The 17,534-nt window shown below is 38.5% G+C and overlaps 1 protein-coding gene across 1 annotated transcript in view; it reads right to left on the reverse strand.

The window, feature by feature from the left end:
• xmas (RRM_XMAS2 and SAC3_GANP domain-containing protein xmas) overlaps window positions 1-17,534 on the reverse strand; it is a 224,530-nt gene that overhangs the window by 49,326 nt on the left and 157,670 nt on the right. The window contains exons 20-21 of the mRNA XM_067154007.2: window positions 16,766-16,972; window positions 6,589-6,719 (exon numbers count right to left, since the gene is read on the reverse strand). Of these exons, the coding sequence (XP_067010108.2) occupies window positions 6,589-6,719; window positions 16,766-16,972 (338 nt within the window). The remainder of the gene's footprint in view (window positions 1-6,588; window positions 6,720-16,765; window positions 16,973-17,534) is intronic.

Genomic DNA, 17,534 nt, shown 5'->3' on the forward strand with positions numbered 1-17,534 from the left:
TAGGGACTCTGCATCGTCCTCACTTTGGTCACCCTTTCTACTTTCTGCTACGGCTGGCGCAACCTCACTTACAGCGGGCTTAATAATGTCACCACCGGCTTCTTCAAAACCGGTTCTCTTGAACTTCCAGGTCACCTCGTCCTACCAGCTGTAGTTCTACGGAATTATTCTGTAATCTTACGAGGTTGGCATCATAGTCAATGGTTCCTTTGTATTTGATCATAAAATCTGATCCAAGTATTAAGTTGAAGTTAAGACGTGACACTACCAAGAATATGTGTTCGAACATCTGACTGTTAATTTCAAACTCTAAAAATGCCTGGGATTTGCATTTAACAATCTTATCAGGAACTATCCCTCTTACTTTAATCTGAGCTGCAGGTAATAACAAAACATTGTTCTGATCTTTCAGCGAGTCTACAAGCTTATCAGAAATTAAAGAAGCTTGCGCTCCAGAATCGATGAGCGTAATCACCTGTAGGTTGCCTGTGCGTACTGTTATGACAGGTAATGAACGTGTAATAATTGGCCTTAGTGTTTGTACGTCTTCGAATAGTAATTCGGAATCGTCAATATGCCAGTAATTGATAACAGCAGTACAATAATTTGACGTTTCGACCTCATCGTGTTCGGTAGTCAATCTCCCTATTGCGAGATCGGCGTTTTTTTTTTTTTTTATAGTGCCTGTTGGGTCAGGATCAGGTGATCTTTGTTCTCTTGGTCCGAATTGACGTTGATATTCCAGGGATGTCGCTCCAGGTTCATCAGGATTACGGTTTCTCTCCCTGATGTATTCCCGTGTGTCCTTCCATCTACTTTCGAGTTCTCGCCGTCTGGCCTCACGATTTCCTTCAGGAGTGCTTTCGCGCTGTCTCCATGAATTCCTAGGTTGGTAAGGGTGTCTATCCTGATTCCTCTGACGTCTGAAATTCCGGAATCTGGTTGGGTTAGTAGGGCTTAATCTGCCTTCTTCACGTGTCCTGGGTTCCTCTCTCTCCGGAGGTTTTATTTCCGCAGAATTCGTATTTATTTCTCGACTCCTGTTAGTTTTCGGACTAGATTGGGTATTAGCCGTATCTAACCTACGCAAAGTAGCGTCAAAATGCTCCAATGTTTTAATGTTGGCAGCGACTAGTATCTCTTGAACATGAGGCGGATATTGAAGTGTCAGGATCTGAATAAGTTCAATATCTGGCAAAGGTGGATCTAAAAACTGGAGTTTCTTTAATTGCATTAGACAGTAATCTGAATATCGGGAAGTATTGACTGAAGTATTGTATTTGCTAGAGTAGAGTTGCATCTTGACAAGGTGCTGTCTTTCTGAATCCCAAAAGCGTTTAAGAAGTGCCTGTTTAAAGTCATCATAGTTTTTAAAGTTGCTCTTAAAAGCTATGAACCATGATAAGGCTCGTCCTTCTAGAAGTTTGGATACTACTCTAAGTTTCCTATCGTCCTCTACCCTATTCTCTTCCAAGTAATCGTCGACATTTAACAAAAATTCTCGAGCAGTGTACTCATCACGTCCTGAAAATTTGACTGGTTTGTCATCTGGTACTTTAATAAGGGTAGTTGTATTGTGTATTTCCCTCGACGAACCAGGAATTGTGACATCAGTTGTATGTTCTTTAAGTTTAATTTGATTCATTTCTTCGGACAAATTTTTAATTTTAGAATTAATTGAGGTGTCTAAACTTTTTATTTCATTTCTCAAGTCAGTTTTAATGACTTGTACGTCTTTACAGAAAGCAGCTATCTGGGTATGCGTGCTATCTAGCTGTCCTGTAATACGCTTGTCGAGTTCTCCTTGCGTGCTCTTAATTAATCCTATCTCGCTTCGTAATTTACCCACGTCGCTCTTTAATGCATCTCGCAAGGTTTCCTGCACCTGAGCTAACTTTGCTTGAGTTTGTGAGATGTTACCATGGGATTCTTGAAATTCAGTCCGTAAATCTTTAAGTTCAGTGGAAAATGCTTGAACGGAAGGAAGAACATTTCTAAGATCTTTGTCTAAAGACTTGACGACCTCTGTCTTTATTTCTTCCTTAATAGACTCTAAATTTTCAACAAACTGATCCCGCATGTTTTTCAATGTAGCTTCGACTTGTGCACTAGAATCAGTAAGTTTCTTTTCGAGGCGAGTTCCAGCTTCACGGAATCGTTGCTCGATAAGGGCACTAGATTCGGTGAGTCTTTTGTTAATGACTTTATCCGCTTCAGCAAACTTAGTGTCCAAGGTCTTGTCAATTTTAAAAGTTAAGTCTTCAACCTTACTATTTGACTCAGTTAACTGCGCTTGAAGTTGAGTATTTTGTGCCTGCATTTGTTGTTGAAGTTGAGCCTGTAATTGGGAATTAGACTCTACCATTTGAGCCTGCAATTGGTTATTAGACTCTACCATTTGCGTATGTAGTTGAGAATTAGAGTCAACTATTTGTGATTGTAGTGCGGTTATTTGTGTGTTTATTTGAGCCTGCAATTGAGAATTAGACCTATCAATCTTAGCATTTTGATCGTTAATGCTAAGCCTGAGAGCTTCGATTGCTGCAAGTAAGTTATCCATGTTTCCGGAATATTCGAATAAGTCAAATACAACAAGTTCTTTGCAGTCAAATCCTGTGCTCAAAATATAATGACTTGAATCGAACCCTGAATGTTGCGATTATTGCAAGTGCATCATTTATTATTATAGTACGGCTTCAAAATTGAGTCCTTGAAGTTGCGACGTCATCTATTATTATAGTACGGCTCCAAAATCGTGCCCTTGAAGTTGCGGCGCCATCTATTATTATACTATCCTCTCTGTACCAGGAAAAGTTGTGGGCAAAGGGCATGAGTAGGACCTCAGGGAGTGGAACTGGGTTTTGGAGCCGATACAGAGAAGGATAGTCTCGCAGAGCGAATAATAGATGGTAAATAATTTTTTTTCTTAAAACAATTTATTAATTTTTCACCCTGCGGTATGATTATTGACTCAAATTTTGCATAGAAATTAAATGTCGAAAATAATCTCCTTAAAAAAATGGCATAAATATCATTGGTTTCAAAGTCTCTCATATGTGGGAATTTCCACCTAAAGTCTTTTTAAACCTAAGCACACTTTTATAATTGTAAATGGATATGAGAAATTATCAAAGTTTTCAGTTCTCAGTTCGTCAATCTCGATATATAGCACACTTGAAAGCCTACAGTCTTTCTACGAGAAATTAAATTTATCACTTTTGAGAAATTATGAAAATTGTTCACACGCGACACTGAAGTTTCACTGTTCAAAATAAATGAAAAAGTTTAGTCAGTTTGTTACTCACTTATGACAAGAACTGTTGCTACCAAATGTCGAAAGATGGACTTCTGGAATGTTCCATGTAGAATCAGGATTGGCGATGTTGACGTTCCCAATGAGGTGATGACAGCTGGAACTGGATCACGTTGAGTTGTAGCTTGTTCGGGTGATTTTCGCACACGAAAATTTACTTAGTGTGAGTAGTTTATCACTGACACTGTTGAACACTATTTATGGTGTATGAAGAATCACAGTCCTTTCTGTACGAAATGCTATTTACAGTCGTTATTGAAACGTTCATAATCACACAGTTCACATAAAAAAAAAAAAGTAAGTCGATGAGCACAGTCTTTGAACACAGTCTGAAGTTGCTAGGGATTATTTTCTGCTAATCCTGTTACTATAATGTATATTAACACAGAAAAGTTCTCACTTTTTCACTCAAATTACTACTGTGAGTCTTATGTTGATGTGACGTGAATATGAGTTCTGGTAATTCTAAGTATTAGGCTCAGTAGAAGTTCAATGTTACTTGAAGTTACCTAAGTCCACACGTAATGAAATAGTTAATATTTGTACTCCAATAAGTTCACTCGCGTTACAGTCTTAAATGTCTTTAGGATTATATTGTAATCGCGACGCGGTATACTAACTGCAGTGCGACGTCTTTTAATAATTCTATCGGTGATAGAATTTCGCGTTCCGGCGCCCCGGCGTCGGTGGGTGGGGTCTGACACATCCCACTCTGAAGAGTCTAGTGTCGGACCTAAGACGAAACGCTGGTTAATGGAGCGAACGCCGGACAAGCCATCCATCTAATTTTCGATCTGATTTCCGGAGATACGACGGAAAGTACTTCTACCGTGACTGCGCGAACATACTGTACGCGGGCCGGTCTCTTCGCTATCTCACTCACACAGCTGTTTGCTTGTCCTTGTACTAGTTTGCGGGCTGTCTGGCCTTGACATATATAGATACCAGCGCAGGGAGGGGTGACGGCTCTCTCGGCCATGTGACCGTGATTACGTAATTTCGTTGAGACTTTAAATTATTATAACTCAACAACCGTTTGATGAATTAATTTGAAATTTACGGGGATTAACTTTTATGATGTTTGCTATAATTCAGCGTTTGTCCCGTTGAAATTGGTTAAGGCGTTAAAAAGCTGTTAAAAGAAAATTTCTTTCGAGAAATATCTCTAGGGGAGGTGAGCTTCAAGCGACAGGTGACGTCACTTGACTCCGCCTAGCGCACTCGTAGGGTCTGGCACATACTGGAACATTCTTTACATGGATGTTCGTACGTCGGTCGGATCTTTAATGCTGGAAATAACATTTCTTTCAATTAACATGGACCAGGACCTAGGCCTTCCTGGTACAATATATATCTTTTACTTTCTTACCACATAATAGCTTAGATTTAGCAAGGAAAAGGATATTTATTTCACAAGATCATTATTATAGATGTTGCATATGTGTCTATTCCAATATTTATGTTGAATTACAATATTCTGAGATTCAATTATTAAGACACTGTGAAATGAATGCAGCCATCAAGTATGATGGTGTGAAAACAATTTTTGAAGGTCACAAAAAAAAAAAAAAAAAAACATTAAAGTACAAACTCCCTAGAAAGCATTTAGTATCTGTCTGCCATGTTGATATGACCCAGCAGTACCCTGCTCTGGTGCAAGCTGCTAGTAGCATGGATTTCATGGACTCAGGAGTTCACAAATGTGTGGTTATATTCACATTTCATGTAACATAATTAAGAAATGGGAGGTGCACATTTCTGTACCCTGGTGTGAACAGATATAAGCTAAGCTAAAGGTAGAAGGTAAACGTGGACATGAGCAGAGAAGATTATCCTGAATGCACCACCTTTGACAGTGGTTAACCTGACATAGGTATTGGAAAATAGGAACATTAATTTCAATAAAGCACATAATTTGATATTTCTAAGAATGTAAATAAACAACTAAATTCACACAAAAATGTGTTTAAAAATAGAGTGTGGGAGGCAAAATATATTCATTACAAGGAAGAAAATCAAAATATTTCTTCCATCAAAGGTAATAGAAACTGTCTCACAAACTTGAGACATTTGGTTTATAGTCCTTGGAGATATTCAGATCCTTCACCCTTATGTACATGCTGAGACTATCCAGATATAATTTAAGTTCTTAACTCCTTGACGCTGACCTCCATACATCATACAGACCTCCTCTTCTTCACATGCCGCCAACCTTCATGCGTGGTATAGACCCCTGTAGGCCTAACTTCAAGTTGTTGAGATGGAAATGGTCTCCAGATCAATGTTAATCTCAAAGTACGGTTCCTACTTTTAATGTTGATTTTTACTACAAACTATAAAATACTTATTGAGGGTTACCTTTTTTGCAGATAGGTGTTAGTTAGAAACTTCATGGTTGTTCTGTATTGAACTGAAAATCACACAAGTAATTTTAATGTAAGGAAATCCACCTTTTCAATACATACAAAACTGTTGCACATAAGTTATACTACAACATTTTTATTATTATGAAGGTACCAGTTTCGACATGTTTTCAATATCATCATCAGCCTTTCGTAAAACCAAACAAGAGAATAAATTCACATATAGCAGCAATATACACACACTAGATAAAAGTTGTATAACAACACGCATTTAAAATAGTATATATAAAATATATTAGGACTGTTACGCGTTGGCGGCGTAATAGTCTTATGTTGTCTTGGTACATAAGTTGTTGTATAACTTATGTGCAACAGTTTTGCATGTATTGAAAAGGTGGGTTTCCGTACATTAAAATTACTTGTGAGATAGGTGTAGACCATCCTGGACTTTTTTATACAGCTTTTTATGCTGAACAGTTCTTCCACACAAATTTGACTGATTAAGTATCGTAAACGAAGAAAGCTCTTGGACAGTAATTTTTTCCTTGCCTGCCTTCAGTGAAATCGCCACTGCTCAGCTTCTTTTTGTTGTAGGTGAATATTTCATAAACTTAAACTAAATGCTCTATATAAAATCTGTTGGAGTGATTCTCAATCAACAGACTTCTACCATGGACTTCATTTTATAATATATCTAGTTTTCATGTTTATTTTAATTTCTTCTCTCATTGGAAATCAAAATTCATTCTTCTACTGCATTTTGAAAATAGTGTTAATTTTTACTAAAACTGCATGTTTTCTCTTTCTGAACAGTGATAACAACAGCACCATACAAAGCAGCATACAAGAGTGAACTGTTTCTCTTGTATGTACCTTCTTGATTAAAACACAAGACATCATTAATTAACTTACCAGATAGCATGGTTGAACTCTGTTACCAATTCAGGGTAAGCAGCAAGACAAATTTCAATGAAAGAACTAAGAGACAAATCATCCTTGCTAGGCAGTTCCAATTTCTGGGTTAACATTGCTGAAGCACATGCCTGAAATACAATATATAAATCAAAAATATAATCATTTGCTTGACATACTTAACATGACAAGTATTATCAAAGATAGGAAACTGGGAAGGTAGGAGCATAAAAAATGACATGTTATACATTGAAAAACAGAAACATGAAAAGGAACACACAAAAGGATGAAAATGAAAAAATGGGCCTCTATCTCATGATTAAACTGAACAAAATTATGACTATGCATGAGTGTGGTACAGTTTGTCTAAAGCTAAATGGGGAGGAGATGGAGAGTGTGGAGAATTTCATCTTCTTGAGAGCCAAAATCAAAGTGGATATTGCGGTCCTGAAATTAAAAGACGGATTTCGCTTGGACGAATCGCTATGATGACTATGTCCCCGATCTGGAAGAGCAGAGATATCAGTTTGGCTACCAAGTACAGATTAGTCAACGCTATTATATTCCTACGCTAAAACAGGCAGACAAGTGGAAGATTGACGCTTTTGAGCTCTGGTGTTGGCGAAGACTCTTACGAATACCGCAGACTGCAAAAGTCACCAATAAGGCAGTTTATAAAGCAATCATCCTAGGAATGATCAGCGGTACAAGAAGACCAGGTCGCCAGAGGACTCGTTGGTCAGACACCATTAAAACAGACCCCCACCCTCACCCTCGAACAACTGAAGGGGGTAGTGTGAAACCTGGTGAGCACTAATTTGATTGTTTTTTGTTTTGCTAGTGGCTTTACGCCACACCTACACAGACAGGTCTTATGGCAACAACGGGATAGGAAAGGCCTAGGAGTTGGAAGGAAGCGGCCGCGGCCTTTATTAAGGTACAGCTCCAGCACTTGCCTGGTGTGAAAATGGGAAACCACGGAAAACCATCTTCAGGGCTGCCGACAGTGGGATTTGAACCCACTATCTCCTGGATGCAAGGTCACAGCTACAAGACCCTAACCACACGGCCGACTTGCTCGGTAGTGGAAGAAGAATGGAGTTGGGGAAAAAAGGAAGAATGATTGCTGGAACAATGGTACGATGGGTGCTCATATCTATATACAGTAAAACTTGCTCAAAGCGGAACGTCTGTAAAGCAGAAACTTGTCCAATGTGTATGAAAGTTATGGTCCCGGGGCACTGGATATGGCTTTGTATGTTATTTATGTTGTATAAAGCGGAATCTGTTCAACGTGGAAACGGAAAGAAATTATGAAAATAATTACTGTATAATGTGGAAATTATGCTTTAGCTGTGAAATTTATTTAGGCATATCCGGTACTGCAGGTCCATAAATATTTCGCCAGGGGAAGAGTCAGGTGTTTAAAGACTGTAACACGCTGCTCTAATGAGGTCAGGGTTTCCCAAATTCCTGGTACAATGGGATTTAAATCTCCACTAATTGCCTGAATCTTGCCATGGTCCGTAGGGATCTTTATCTTGATGTACAGCTTGAACCTAATTCTAAGGTAAACAGGTCCCTTACTTTGTGTCCCGGCAGTAAATTTATTTCAGTTTTAAAGACAGCATGATGGCTAAGAAATATACGTCACTGACACTGAACGAGAAAGTGAAACTTATTGAAGTGAGTGAAAAGGAAAAATTGTGCATGAAATTATGTCGTGTTTCAGATGTGAAAAAACTCAAGTTTATGAGACTTTAAAACATAAGGACAACATTACTAACCAGTGGATGGAGGGGAATGGACAAACGAAGAGGAAATCTAAGGTAACATGCCATGAAGAAATCAATGATTTAGTATGGGAATTGTTCATCAGTGCTCATTCGAGAAAGCTTCCGGTTAGTGGACCTATTGTAATCTATCAGTTTCATGTCCGTATTGATACTTAGTATCTATAATCACAAAGAATGGGTACTGTCCACCTAATCAATACTTTATTATATCTTGTTACTAAGCAGTACCGGTTTCGACCTTCACAGAGGTCATCTTCAGCTGGTCATAAGATCTAAAGTTAACTTAAAATAATTTTAAAAACATTACTAAATCTAATGAAGAATGTCACATGATGTCAGTGATAAGATTAAAATACACAATATATAAAATATACATCATATCATTGTATATTTTATATATTGTATATTTTAATCTTATCACTGACATCATGTAACATTCTTCATTAGATTTAGTAATGTTTTTAAAATTATTTTAAGTTAACTTTAGATCTTATGACCAGCTGAAGATGACCTCTGTGAAGGTCGAAACCGGTACTGCTTAGTAACAAGATATAATAAAGTATTGATTAGGTGGACAGTACCCATTCTTTGTGATTATAGATAGTGGACCTATGCTACAGAACGAGGCTTTTGCCACTAGACTCTTCAGAGTGGGATGTGCCAGACCTAAGAAGAAATGCTGGTTAATAGAGCAAACGCCTGAAAAGCCATACATCTTAATTTTTGATCTGATTTTGATATGCTCTATTGGTGGAAAAATATCTAATTCCCTCCATGGGAACTTAGAATTTCCATTTGGAATTGCTAGGCGGGCATTAATTCCATTGTGGAGTCTTATCTCCCGTATGCAGTTATCAGACTGTGCCTAATAAAAGGCTTCTGATAAGTTCACCTGCATACACCCCAGCATCAGTGGTAGGGGGTAAAATGTCGAGAGAAAGACTTACAGTACTGTTGTGGGGTAAGATGGAGGGGGAAATGGAAAAGTCCCTGGTAATCGGTAAATCACCAAACCAAGGTGTTTTAAAAACTTGGACTTGCGCAAGCTTCCGGTAACTTGGAGGGGCATTGGGGAAGCCTGGACGACCAGTGCTCTAATGGAAGAATGGCTGAACGTATTTAACAGTAGGATGAAGAAGGAAAATCGCAAAGTTATTCTTTTTCTCGACAATGCCACTTGTCACAGTTAAATTGAAATAATAAATATGGTAGTTCAACCTATTCAATATTCAACCTATGGACCAAGGACTGATTTACACCTTTAAATCTCACTACAGGCATTTATTGATGCAGTCACTGATGAAGAATGTTGATACAGCTGACAACACCTACTCCCTTGCACACTCAGTTTCCATACTGGATGCTGTCAACTGGACCAGTTTGGCTATGGAGGAGATCAAACCTCAAATAGTCGTAAAGTGTTTTGCAAAAGCAGGATTTGCAGAAAATGACGACGTCGGCACACCTGAGGAAGTGAATGAAAATGCTGCACTGATATCTCCGCTGAGCCAACAACAGAATTTTGCATGTAATGTAGACGAATACATTCGCAGCGACGACCAGTTTGATACTCACTACATTTTCCAGTCTGCTGTACAGCTTCTGAAGATCCATCGTACAGAGAATGGAGAAGATAATCCGAGGGATGAAGACATGGAAGAGGAGGAGGAAAGAGAAAGACAGGAAAAAATACGCACTCATGAATAAATGAATAAGCTATTGAGTGTGCCAGGGACATTATAAAATTTGCTGTCAAGTCGAATTCACCGCGACTTCTTGAGCTACTGTACAGCGCTAAAGACTGCATTGAGAAAGACATGACATCCATGAAGGTGAAACAGGTTTCTTCATTAGACATGTTCAAGAAGGAATAATTTGACAAATACATATACTGGGTGTAATGTGTTTACTGTAGTTTGTCTATTAAACATGTAGAATAAGGCAGAAATTGTCTGCTTTTCATTGAGTACATTACATAAGAGTACATGCTGTATATAATATGTTGAGTGTGTTATAGTGCAGGCCTATGCGAGAGTAATAAAAACCTACTGTACATCAAGATATTGTGTTACTGAGATTTGCATCATCAAAACTAGACTAATGGGTCAGGGGTAAGTAATTTGTGAATCTTTTGTATAATTTCATTCAATCTGGTAACTTGTCTAATTCGGAAAAGAAACTCGAACCCTTGCGATTCCGCTTTGAGCAAGTTTTACTGTACTGTATATAAAATAAGAGTTTTGTCTGTACGCTGCTCAGAATTTAAAAATAATTGTATTTCGGTATCGGTCGTGTCCACAGTAACAAGGAAATGCACTTTTTAATGTTCCATAATTTCTGTCTGTCTGTACATACGTACATACGTGCATCACTAGAAAACGGCTGAAAAGAATTTAATGAAAATCGGTATGTAAAGTCAGGGAATAAGTCGCTACAATCTAAGCCATAAATAATTTTATTCACACTAAGTGAAATGGTAGTTTAGGGGAAGGCCTAAAATTTAATTCTCAAACATTTATGTTATTAGCGGTCCTATCGATAAATACTACATAACTAAAGTTATATAGAATTAAATTTCCAATCACGCATGTCTTATACATTTTTACTGTTCTAGCTATGATAACAGAGATATTCACGAATTAAGATTTTGGTTGCTAAGTCCATATCAGCGCGAGTCACGAGACAATGGGTAAACAGATTTTAATGAAAATCTGTATGTAAAGTTGGGGAATAAGGAACTACAGTCTATGCTTAAATAATTCTATAAGATGCCCTAATATCACAGAGTCAGAAGAAAACTACATGTGTAGGCCTACAATATAGGAAGCTCATAAAATTGATCAACAATAACATTACATTGACCATTGTTTGTTGTGATGTGCTTTGTGTCTTACGCTGCCATTCATCTCCGATAGATGGGATTACAGCTGCATTCATAGTATAACAGCCTGCACGAATATTGGCGGAAGTAGCTGGGGAGTTACATCTCTCTCTTCTTGAGCATGCCATTCCTTTCCTCTGGTTCATAAATTTTCTGATACTGCTGGTACGTAACACACTGGTTCATCATAGCAATCCCTACTGTGATGCACTGAATAGAACTACTGCTACTAAAATGTTTTCATTCCTCCCCTGAAGGGGGAGGCGGGCCTCTTAAATGGTGACGCCGTCTCTCAGGCCAGGAGATACGTTGCGGTGAAGGAGATGTGTGGAGAAGGTGAGAGGATTTGAGGCTGTGGCCTATACTAGGAACTGTCCCGTCATTCGCCTTGGAAAACCAAGGAAAACAATTCTTAAGACAGCCGACAATGAGGACCAGGCCCTCTCCGTCTTCCAAATGCAGAGGCATAGATCCACGGCAGAGCCACGGTCACCCCTCCTCGGCTCGGTTGATCGGTCAGAGTTCAGAGCCCTCGGACTAGCTGAAGCCCACTCTGCAACCGCTGACCGGCATCGATTAGAATGAGCAGTGTGCACATTTAATGGAATAATGACAGAGGAGTGTTCGCGGCTGTCTGCTTCCTGGCCATTCCAGCACTGGAAATTTGGACTGTTAAATCGGCAGCATAGTACTGTTTGTTAAAAGTGAGAAAATGTGAGGTTTTTCATTTGTTCCAGTATTTTATATGATAACATTGCTTTTAATCACTGCATTCCTACTGACGTCATTGTAATCATCTATGTGACTTCAGTTGGGAAAACCACAAAGACAGTCTTTCTGGGAATTCCGTAGTGAAGCACGGGTACATCAGCTAGTTGAAGAGATAAGAGCCGAGTTAGAAACAGACATAATCATGGAAGCTGTGCGTATGAGCCAGCTTCAATGTGGAATCGTGCAGCGAACAGAAGAGGAATGGTTACTTATTCAAGAAATGGGAGTAAGGAGTAAGAGAAGCAAAGGGAGAACTTCGAGAATATTGCTGAACTCGATTTTTGGTGAGTTCAAAATAAGAGACATACACAAACACAAGGCTACAATGCTAGTTGCAAGTACAGGATTCAGTACTTTCACAGAGGCTTGAAATCTGAACATCGAGAGACATTATCGTCAACAGTGATGATGAATACTTATCAAAGAATACAGATACACCAGAGTTTAAGAGGGGCATGATATTAGCTAAGTGTCTTAGATGCTAGCTTCCTACCTAGAATGCTGAAGTTTGAATCCCGGTCAATCCTAGACTGAGATTTTCATGTCAAAATCATGCAGTGTCAGGAATACCTGGCCTTCAATCCCCAGTCAAAACCAAAATAAGCCTACACCCCAGAAATATTTGTAATGAATTGAAAAAATAAGCAAACTCTATGACTGAATAGTCAGCACACTAACCTTCGGTTTGCAGGGCCCAAAGTTTGATTCCAGCTAGATCAAGGATTTTACCAGCGTATGGTTAAATCCTCTGGCTTGACAACTTAGTATTTGTGTTCATCTTAATGCAATCCATCTACACACAATCAACCACTACAGAAAACACAATAGTGAATACATCTGTCCACATAGGGTTGACATCAGGAAGAACATCTGGCTGTGAAACTGGGCCAAGTTGCTCACAATAAATTGGGAAGAATCCCGGAAGAAGCAAACACTAGAGTCAAGGAACAGAAAAGAAATACTGTATTTACGCGAATAAGACCTGCATATAAAAGAAAAGAAAAAAAACTGAGGCACGAAATTGGAGTGCGGGTTTTATTTGAGTCAATGTTGGCATTTTTTTTTTCAAAATCAACCTTCCTAAAGTTAGGGTGCGGGGATTATTCGGTGGCGGGGATTATTCGCGTAAATACAGTACTTAAAAGTTTGTAAAAATTAGATAATACTGTATGCTAATTCAGAATCTGAAAAATAAATATGCATTATCCTTCCTGAAGCTATACAGTTAGTTATTCACTGTATGATCAACATCATTCACTGATCACCTAGTGAAGAATTAAAGCTTTAAAACACTCACCTTTCTTCTTGTTATTCTTTGAATTCCTACTTCTGGTAACTGGTTTATTAGTGAATGACAATGCTATTTTTTACTCAAGATTTGCCAATTGTAGATATTTTCTACAGTGTCGACTGCTCTGTAGTGCCAGTCTTGAACAGTTCAACATAGACAGTGCTTTTATATTTATCAAGACACATAGTCGCATTTTACAAAACTGCATTCCGAAGGTACTATCTGCAGATTCAGAGTCCTTTCTAGCCTCAGAGAGTTCTTGTTTTGTCATATTTTGGTTCTCAAGTATGTTGATAATCTTTGCAACATAGATGGCTAACAAGAGGCTGAATATTACTTATGGCAGTGAAGAAATAATGTAAAATGCACTATTTATTTAAATACATTTACTTTTAAACACATTTCCAACCTTGTTTACTTACCTTATTTACTCACATTTGCATACAAGAGTCTCCCCATTTTTTTAAAAGGACAAAAAAAAAAGTCTCTTGCATACTGGATCCTTACAAATGCTCAAAAAAATTGTCGACCACATTCTTGTTTAGTGCACTTTTTATTTTGCTATTATACATTACAAAGGGAATATATATATATATATTTTTAAATCTGTTTTATGTCGCACCGACACAGACAGGTCTTATGGCGATGTTGGGATAGGAAAGGACTAGGAGTGGGAAAGAAGCAGCCGTGGCCTTAATTAAGGTATGGCCCCAGCATTTGACTGGTATGAAAATGTGAAACCAAGGAAAACCATCTTAAGGGCTGCCGACAGTGGGGTTTGAACCCATTATCTCCCGGATGCAAACTCACAGCCGCACACTCCTAACCACACGGCGAACTCGCTCGGTAAGGGAACATAAAAAGAAAAAGTAGCATGCAGTAAGCTATGCAAAAGTAACAGAAATGCAACAAAAGCAGAGGGGTGGTAATGTGGGATTCTGAACAAAAAAACGATCGTTCATTGTGTGGCAGATCAATACCTTGTATAGCCACCCCAGGCTTCAAGGCATTTTTGAACATGACAAGCCATACTTGGCACTAAAGAATCCAACTTGTTTTGGTGCAGATTATCAAACTCTTGGATAGCAAACTGAGTCAATTGCTGAATGTTGTCAGGAGGATTAAGATGGTGGGCAGCTGCCCCCTCCCCTTCATGCCATGCACGTTTAACACAGTTCATATCCGCAGAATATGCCGGCCACACCTCACTGCATGCCAATGAACTGATTAACCTTTCAGGCTCAATGGGGACAAGCATTATCATTCATTAGTGCACACCCCTCAAGCTCAGTGGCAGCAAATTCTGTAACCACAGGTTGTTGTCTCTGTATACCAACCAGTCGTGATACTCTGAATATGAGTACGAGGCATATTTCAACCAAACAGGGTCCTAACCTGAAACATGATGGTTAACTTTTATTTTGCTGCATTTTTAAGGCCATTTTTGTAATTCTTTATATATCTCATACAATGAGCTGTCCATACACCTCACTACCCCCTACCATGCGTCTCCACCTCACTTGGTATCTCTCTCTTTCAGGGCTCGGCACAGCTTCTCTTCTTTTCTACCGTTTTTTCCACACCTTGTGGGATCGCGGGTGCGAACAGTCGCACATGTGGAATTGGCTCTGTTTTACGGTCGGATGCCCTTCCTGACCCCAACCATATGTGGAGAGATGTAATCACTATTGCGTGTTTCTGAGGTGGTTGATAGTGTAGTATGTTGTCCGAATATGAAGAGGAGAGTGTTGGGACAAACACAAACAACCAGGCCCCGAGCCAGAAGAATTAATCACGCGCGATTAAAATCTCCGACAGATGACCTCGATGTCAGGCCCCTTTAAACAACAAGCATCATCAAAATCCTCGACCCAGCCAGCAATCGAACCCGGGACCCTCTGAACCGAAGGCCTCAATGCTGACCATTCAGCCAAGGAGTTGGATTTGGCATAGCTCCTCTCAGCTCTGAAAACCTGGCACTGCCACAGAGCAGCTATGGTGACTGCCCAATTTGAATAAACTCAGTCAGAGAACACTTATTAGTAAAACAAGCTGTCCTTTCTACTCCAAGCTGCATTCCTACAAAATTGTGTAATTGAATATTTACAGCTGATGATGACCCCGAGTAGGGTCAAAACTAGTACCGAACTTTATAATGTAATGTAAATAAACTGCATTGCAAAAAGCTTACTGTATTGAATAGGTAGGGGGGGGGGGGGGAATTACCTGAATAAATCATATGTAATCTCAGTTCAATATGGACTAACCAGAATGAAATTTATAACCCTTAACCATCCCTCTTACTGCTGTCTTGGTCGATAAGCTCATCAGGTAGCATGGCTGCTAACAGCAAAAGTCATTTGGAAAGAGATTTTCAATCAAATAAGTTGTGCATTATCATGAATACTTTCTTCTCTCTCTCTCTCTTTCTTTTTTTTCCTGGTGGTTTAACGTCACATTAACACATTGAATGTTTTTGGTGTTGGAAGGATGGGAAAGGACTAGGTTTGGGAAGGAAGTAGCTTTGGTCTTAATTAAGATACAGCCTCAGCATATGCCTGGTGTGAAAAATGGAAAACCACGGAAAACCATCTTCTGGGCTGCCAACGGTGGGATTCAAACCCACCATCTCCAGAATGCAAGCTCACAGCTACGTGACCCTAACCGCACAGCTAACTCGCTTGATACCATGAGTACTCATAGTGATAAACATAAAAGTCTTTCTGCGAGTTTAAAACGATATCTTCTTATGTTTGCTGATAAGAATTGTTTTCTGGTCACATTCTTCAACCATGAATTACTGAGGTTACACTCACCCATATGTAAGAAAATGGCTTTGGCTGTCATCTTGAAAGCAACAAAACTTTGGCAATACTCGACATCGGTTCGGACCAATTTGCCCCTCGCGATATCAATAATTATGTGCCAGCTGTTAAACTAGCAGTTTATATTTTTAGATATGTGCAAATAGAACCCTCCTCAATTTCTCGGGATTAAATAACAGATAAAAATCAGGTCTTATAAGCAAGTAAATATGGAACTGGTATATATATATTACAGAAACATTTTCAATTAAGAGTTTTCATTAATTTCCAAAAAATTAACACCGATAATATTCTTTAAATCAATGTATTAGGTGTCAATGTTAAGAAATTACCAATGACAAGAATAATAGAATTGATTAAAATGTACGAGAAAACTTTTGAAATTGAAATTTGAGACTGACACCACAGAGTAGACACAATGCACTTGCAATGTTATGGATATTTACTACAAAGTTTATGAAGTCTAAAATCATACTTTAAATAAAAAATTAGCCCATGCTCTGTATGTATTTATCAGCGATATGTAGTGGCATTTTACTGAACTACATTCTGGTGGTAAAGTTAGGAGAATTGTATTTACTATCATATTTCATACAGATTTATTTCTACTGACCTCTTTGACTGTTGCTTTGTAACTGTCTGTCCCCCAGTACTCAGGCATTACTCTATTGATGAACACTTTGGGTGGGTAGTAACTCATTTTTATAAAAGGCAAAAATTCTCGAGCACCAGAGGAATACTGGAATAGGTCATCTTTCAAACAGAGTTGAGAAATAGCTTCCAAAGCACTGTTGTGGATGTTGATCAGCTCGTTGAAATTCTGAAAGAGAAGAAAATATCAAGATTAGTATAAAAATAATTAAAGCCACTCCTCCAATGTTTGTTCTATCTGTAAAAGCTTTATTTATTTCCATCCCTCCCTTTTCTTATAATCTCTTTATTGCACATTTCCCACAAGCACAGAGACAGAAATGAGATAGACAGAAGTTGAGAAAAACAAAACAGATGAGCAAGAAATTGGACTAATGAGAACAGAGCCTGTAGTATTGAAAATAAGAACTATGATTTCATCCTTTCATCCTTCGGTACTTTCATGCTCATTCTTGTCCTCCCTTTGTACTGCTTCTTCATCCAACTCTTAGTCCTGTTTCCTGATACAGGGTCGGGGACGAGGTGAGAGACATACTGTGCTGATCTAGACTATATTTTAATTCAATAAATTGTATCATAACCATCAGAACTGTGTATGATGATTATGAAAATGGATGAAATCTCTAAAATCAGGAAACATGCTTTAACCCATAAAAAATCAAATACCACCACTTACTCACTCAAAAATTATGAAACTACAAGAGTGAATTTTCTGAAATCTCAGAATTACA

The sequence above is a fragment of the Anabrus simplex genome, chromosome 9, assembly GCF_040414725.1.
Source record: "Anabrus simplex isolate iqAnaSimp1 chromosome 9, ASM4041472v1, whole genome shotgun sequence".
NCBI lineage: Eukaryota > Metazoa > Arthropoda > Insecta > Orthoptera > Tettigoniidae > Anabrus > Anabrus simplex.